We start from the raw sequence: 6,404 nt of genomic DNA on the forward strand, positions 1-6,404 counted from the left end.
CTTCCTGCTGTGTAACCGGGTGTGTCTGTGTGGGACCTTCCTGCTGTGTAACCGGGTGTATCTGTGTGGGACCTTCCTGCTGTGTAACCGGGTGTATCTGTGTGGGACCTTCCTGCTGTGTAACCGGGTGTATCTGTGTGGGACCTTCCTGCTGTGTAACCGGGTGTATCTGTGCGGTGCGGGACCTTCCTGCTGTGTAACCGGGTGTATCTGTGTGGGACCTTCCTGCTGTGTAACCGGGTGTATCTGTGCGGGACGTTCCTGCTTTGTAACCGGGTGTATCTGTGTAGGACATTCCTGCTGTGTAACCGGGTGTATCTGTGTGGGACCTTCCTGCTGTGTAACCGGGTGTGTCTGTGTGGGACCTTCCTGCTGTGTAACCGGGTGTATCTGTGTGTGACCTTCCTGCTGTGTAACCGGGAGTATCTGTGTAGGACATTCCTGCTGTGTAACCGGGTGTATCTGTGCGGTGTGGGTCCTTCCTGCTGTGTAACCGGGTGTATCTGTGTGAGACCTTCCTGCTGTGTAACCGGGTGTATCTGTGCGGTGTGGGACCTTCCTGCTGTGTCACCGGGTGTATCTGTGCGGGACCTTCCTGCTGTGTAACCGGGTGTATCTGTGCGGTGTGAGACCTTCCTGCTGTGTAACCGGGTGTATCTGTGCGGTGTGGGTCCTTCCTGCTGTGTAACCGGGTGTATCTGTGTGAGACCTTCCTGCTGTGTAACCGGGTGTATCTGTGCGGTGTGGGACCTTCCTGCTGTGTCACCGGGTGTATCTGTGCGGGACCTTCCTGCTGTGTAACCGGGTGTATCTGTGCGGTGTGGGACCTTCCTGCTGTGTAACCGGGTGTATCTGTGCGGGACCTTCCTGCTGTGTAACCGGGTGTATCTGTGTGGGACCTTCCTGCTGTGTAACCGGGTGTATCTGTGTGAGACCTTCCTGCTGTGTAACCGGGTGTATCTGTGCGGTGTGGGACCTTCCTGCTGTGCAACCGGGTGTATCTGTGTGGGACCTTACTGCTGTGTAACCGGGTATATCTGTGCAGGACCTTCCTGCTGTGTAACCGGGTGTATCTGTGTGGGACCTTCCTGCTGGGTAACCGGGTATATCTGTGCAGGAACTTCCTGCTGTGTAACCAGGTGTATCTGTGTGGGACCTTCCTGCTGTGTAACCGGGTGTATCTGTGTGGGACCTTCCTGCTGTGTAACCGGGTGTATCTGTGCGGTACCTTCCTGCTGTGTAACCGGGTGTATCTGTGTGGGACCTTCATGATGTGTAACCGGGTGTATCTGTGCGGGACCTTCCTGCTGTGTAACCGGGTGTATCTGTGTGGGACCTTCCTGCTGTGTAACCGGGTGTATCTGTGTGGGACCTTCCTGCTGTGTAACCGGGTGTGTCTGTGCGGTGTGGGACCTTACTGCTGTGTAACCGGGTGTATCTGTGTGGGACCTTCCTGCTGTGTAACCGGGTGTATCTGTGTGGGACCTTCCTGCTGTGTAACCGGGTGTATCTGTGAGGGACCTTCCTGCTGTGTAACCGGGTGTATCTGTGTGGGACCTTCCTGCTGTGTAACCGGGTGTATCTGTGCGGTGTGGGACCTTCCTGCTTTGTAACCGGGTGTATCTGTGCGGGACCTTCCTGCTGTGTAACCGGGTGTATCTGTGTGGGACCTTCATGATGTGTAACCGGGTGTATCTGTGTGGGACCTTCCTGCTGTGTAACCGGGTGTATCTGTGTGGGACCTTCCTGCTGTGTAACCGGGTGTATCTGTGTGGGACCTTCCTGCTGTGTAACCGGGTGTGTCTGTGTGGGACCTTCCTGCTGTGTAACCGGGTGTATCTGTGTGGGACCTTCCTGCTGTGTAACCGGGTGTATCTGTGTGGGACCTTCCTGCTGTGTAACCGGGTGTATCTGTGTGGGACCTTCCTGCTGTGTAACCGGGTGTATCTGTGCGGTGCGGGACCTTCCTGCTGTGTAACCGGGTGTATCTGTGTGGGACCTTCCTGCTGTGTAACCGGGTGTATCTGTGCGGGACGTTCCTGCTTTGTAACCGGGTGTATCTGTGTAGGACATTCCTGCTGTGTAACCGGGTGTATCTGTGTGGGACCTTCCTGCTGTGTAACCGGGTGTGTCTGTGTGGGACCTTCCTGCTGTGTAACCGGGTGTATCTGTGTGTGACCTTCCTGCTGTGTAACCGGGAGTATCTGTGTAGGACATTCCTGCTGTGTAACCGGGTGTATCTGTGCGGTGTGGGTCCTTCCTGCTGTGTAACCGGGTGTATCTGTGTGAGACCTTCCTGCTGTGTAACCGGGTGTATCTGTGCGGTGTGGGTCCTTCCTGCTGTGTAACCGGGTGTATCTGTGTGAGACCTTCCTGCTGTGTAACCGGGTGTATCTGTGCGGTGTTGGTCCTTCCTGCTGTGTAACCGGGTGTATCTGTGTGGGACCTTCCTGCTGTGTAACCGGGTGTGTCTGTGCAGGACCTTCCTGCTGTGTAACCGGGAGTATCTGTTCGGGACCTTCCTGCTGTGTAACCGGGTGTATCTGTGCGGTGTGCGACCTTCCTGCTGTGTAACCGGGTGTATCTGTGTGGGACCTTCCTGCTGCGTAACCGGGTGTATCTGTGTGGGACCTTCCTGCTGTGTTACCGGGTGTATCTGTGTGGGACCTTCCTGCTGTGTAACCGGGTGTATCTGTGCGGTGTGGGACCTTCCTGCTGTGTAACCGGGTGTATCTGTGCGGTGTGGGACCTTCCTGCTGTGTAACCGGGTGTATCTGTGTGAGACCTTCCTGCTGTGTAACCGGGTGTGTCTGTGCGGTGTGGGACCTTACTGCTGTGTAACCGGGTGTATCTGTGCGGGACCTTCCTGCTGTGTAACCGGGTGTATCTGTGTGGGACCTTCCTGCTGTGTAACCGGGTGTATCTGTGCGGGACCTTCCTGCTGTGTAACCGGGTGTATCTGTGTGGGACCTTCCTGCTGTGTAACCGGGTGTATCTGTGTGGGACCTTCCTGCTGTGTAACCGGGTGTGTCTGTGCGGTGTGGGACCTTCCTGCTGTGTAACCGGGTGTATCTGTGCGGGACCTTCCTGCTGTGTAACCGGGTGTGTCTGTGTGAGACCTTCCTGCTGTGTAACCGGGTGTATCTGTGTGGGACCTTCCTGCTGTGTAACCGGGTGTGTCTGTGCGGTGTGGGACCTTACTGCTGTGTAACCGGGTGTATCTGTGTGGGACCTTCCTGCTGTGTAACCGGGTGTATCTGTGTGGGACCTTCCTGCTGTGTAACCGGGTGTATCTGTGAGGGACCTTCCTGCTGTGTAACCGGGTGTATCTGTGTGGGACCTTCCTGCTGTGTAACCGGGTGTATCTGTGCGGTGTGGGACCTTCCTGCTTTGTAACCGGGTGTATCTGTGCGGGACCTTCCTGCTGTGTAACCGGGTGTATCTGTGTGGGACCTTCCTGCTGTGTAACCGCGTGTATCTGTGTGGGAACTTCCTGCTGTGTAACCGGGTGTATCTGTGTGGGAACTTCCTGCTGTTTAACCGGGTGTATCTGTGTGGGAACTTCCTGCTGTTTAACCGCGTGTATATTGTAGATGGTACACACTGCTGTTACTGAGTGTCGGGGGGTGGAGGGAGGGGATGTTTGGGGAGTTTCTGTAGGGTATCTTGTAGATGGTACACACTGCTGTTACTGAGTGTCGGGGGGTGGAGGGAGGGGATGTTTGGTGAGTTTCTGCAGGGTATCTTGTAGATGGTACACACTGCTGTTACTGAGGGTCGGGGGGTGGAGGGAGGGGATGTTTGGGGAGTTTCTGCAGGGTATCTTGTAGATGGTACACACTGCTGTTACTGAGTGTCGGGGGGTGGAGGGAGGGGATGTTTGGGGAGTTTCTGCAGGGTATCTTGTAGATGGTACACACTGCTGTTACTGAGTGTCGGGGGGTGGAGGGAGGGGATGTTTGGGGAGTTTCTGCAGGGTATCTTGTGTTAGGTGTGGCGGGGGTTCAGGGAATGATTTCCCGTGGTACAGGGATGAATGGGTTTCCATTGGCAAGCAGGTACAGGTGACTGATGTAGACGAGCACCAATGATTCTATTGAAGGGCTGAATGGTCTTGTGGATGGCCATGACCTTTCACCCCTGCTGTGCCTGACCCCGAGCGGAAAATACAGGCGAACAAGGCAGAGTTTCTCTGGGAATCTTTTAATCGTCCGTTTTGTTATTGTACACAGATCCAAAACACATCATGCTCTCTGTGAGGGGTCTGACGTTGCAACGCACACCGTCTCCCAGTGTGGGATCATCCCATTCCCCCATTCATCGCTGTCTACACACACACACACACACACACACACACGTACACACGCACACACGTACACACACACACACGTACACACACACACACGTACACACACACACGTACACAGACACACCACACACACACACAGAACCATGTGTAATGTTACACATATCCACATGGGTGCACACGGACACACACGGACATATTCAGGCAGATTCACACATCCGTTAAAAACAAGAACCTGAAGTTTAGCTGTACCTATTAATTGCAGAATGTGCGCATGTTAACTTTTCTCTCAAAATTAAAAATGGTGTGTTTAATAAAAAACACGAAACCTATTCAGAGAGAGAGCCAAGGTGCCAGTGCTGAGGGAGACTCAACAGCAGCAGGTTTTCCCAGAGAGTTCTCACTGGAGAGCTGGGATACATGGGGAGAGAGAGAGAGCCGGGGGGAGAGAAGGGAGGGGGGGGGGGGAAGAGAGGGAGGAGACAGGTGGGGTTAGAGAGGTGGGGGGAGAGGGGGAGAGCGTGTGTGGGGAGAGAGGTGGGGGGACAGGGGAGACAGGGGGGAGAGAGAGAGGTGGGAGAGAGGGAGGGGTGAGAGAGGGAGAGAGAGGTGTGGGGAGAGGTGGGAGAGTGGGAGAGAGAGAGAGAGAGGGAGGGGGGAGAGGGAGGGAGGAAGAGAGGGAGGGGGGAAGAGAGGGAGGGGGGAAGAGAGTGGGGGAGAGAAGGGGGGGAGAATTGGGGGGGAAAGGGAGGGTGGGAGAGATGGGGTGGGGGGGAGAGGGAGATGGCGGACAGAGACAGAGAACCACAAGCCGAAAGAGAAAGGACCAGAATGGAAAGTGAGAAGGAGAGTGGGCGAGTGCGAGGGCGGGGGTTGGTAGGGAGGACAGGATGCTGGGGTCAGGGGGGGGGAGGGGAATGTGGGCTCTGCCCCATGGCCTGTCTGCGTTCCTCGCGTTACAGAATTCGGGTTACCCAGGCGATGAGAGCAGGAGCCAAGCTGAGGAGGGAGAGCTGCAGCCCTGCAGCGCTGTTACAGTAATCAACATCACAACAGTTTGTCATCATGGTGTAGCTGATCCCAGCGACAGTATCGGTCACCTCCTGGCCACACTTCGTCTTCTCTGTACATCCTGAGGAATAGACTGTCACACCCACTGCAGGGAGAGGGAGAGTGAGAGTGTGAGTGTGAGGGAGGGAGAGTGAGGGTGGGGGAGTGGGGGAGTGGGAGGGAGGGAGGGGAGGGAGGTGGAGAGAGAGGGAGGGAGAGTGGGAGGGAGGGAGAATGAGGGAGGGACCCATTCCCTACATCCACCCCCTACACCCACAACCTACACGCACCCCCAACACCCTCACCCACCCCCGATGCCCACCCCCACCCCTCTACACCCGTCCCCTACACCCTCTCCCCACACCCTCTCCCCTACCCCCATCCCCATCGCATACACCCACCCCCTACACCCTCTCCCCAAAACCCCGCCCTACACCCACCCCCCCACACCCTCTCCCGACACGCTCCCCCTACACCTTCTCCCCTACACCCACCCCCTACACCCTCCCCCCACCCCACACGCCCCCCCACACACACGCCCCCCCCCCCACACACACCCCCACCACACCCCACACAACCCACCCCACACACACACACACCCTACACACACATCCCACACCCCCCACACACAATCCACCCACACACCCCCCCCCAACCCCACCCACCCAAACACACCCAACCCCATACGCGCACACACCCATATGCACACACACCCATACACACACACACACCCACACCCATACCCATACCCCATATAGACACACACCCACACACATTCCTCCATATACACACACCTCCCCCATATACACACACACCCACCAAACACACACACACCCACACAACACACCACACACCACCTCCATATAGACACACACACACCCATACACACACACACACACACCCAGACACATCCAGACACACACACCCCCATACATACACACACCCCCATACGCACCCCCCCACCCATACACACATACACACCCCACCTCCATATAGACACACACAAACCCCATACACACACCCACACACCTCCTCCATATAGACACAC

At 56.3% G+C, this 6,404-nt stretch overlaps 1 protein-coding gene across 1 annotated transcript in view; it reads right to left on the bottom strand.

The window, feature by feature from the left end:
- Positions 1-4,187: 4,187 nt before the first annotated feature.
- The window catches only part of LOC132832803 (sperm acrosome membrane-associated protein 4-like), a 9,820-nt gene continuing 7,603 nt past the window's right edge, over positions 4,188-6,404 (bottom strand). Inside the window, exon 3 of the mRNA XM_060850954.1 lies at positions 4,188-5,462. Within this exon, the coding sequence (XP_060706937.1) occupies positions 5,263-5,462 (200 nt within the window). The 3' untranslated portion in view covers positions 4,188-5,262. The remainder of the gene's footprint in view (positions 5,463-6,404) is intronic.

This window comes from Hemiscyllium ocellatum, chromosome 35 (assembly GCF_020745735.1).
Source record: "Hemiscyllium ocellatum isolate sHemOce1 chromosome 35, sHemOce1.pat.X.cur, whole genome shotgun sequence".
NCBI classification, from domain to species: domain Eukaryota; kingdom Metazoa; phylum Chordata; class Chondrichthyes; order Orectolobiformes; family Hemiscylliidae; genus Hemiscyllium; species Hemiscyllium ocellatum.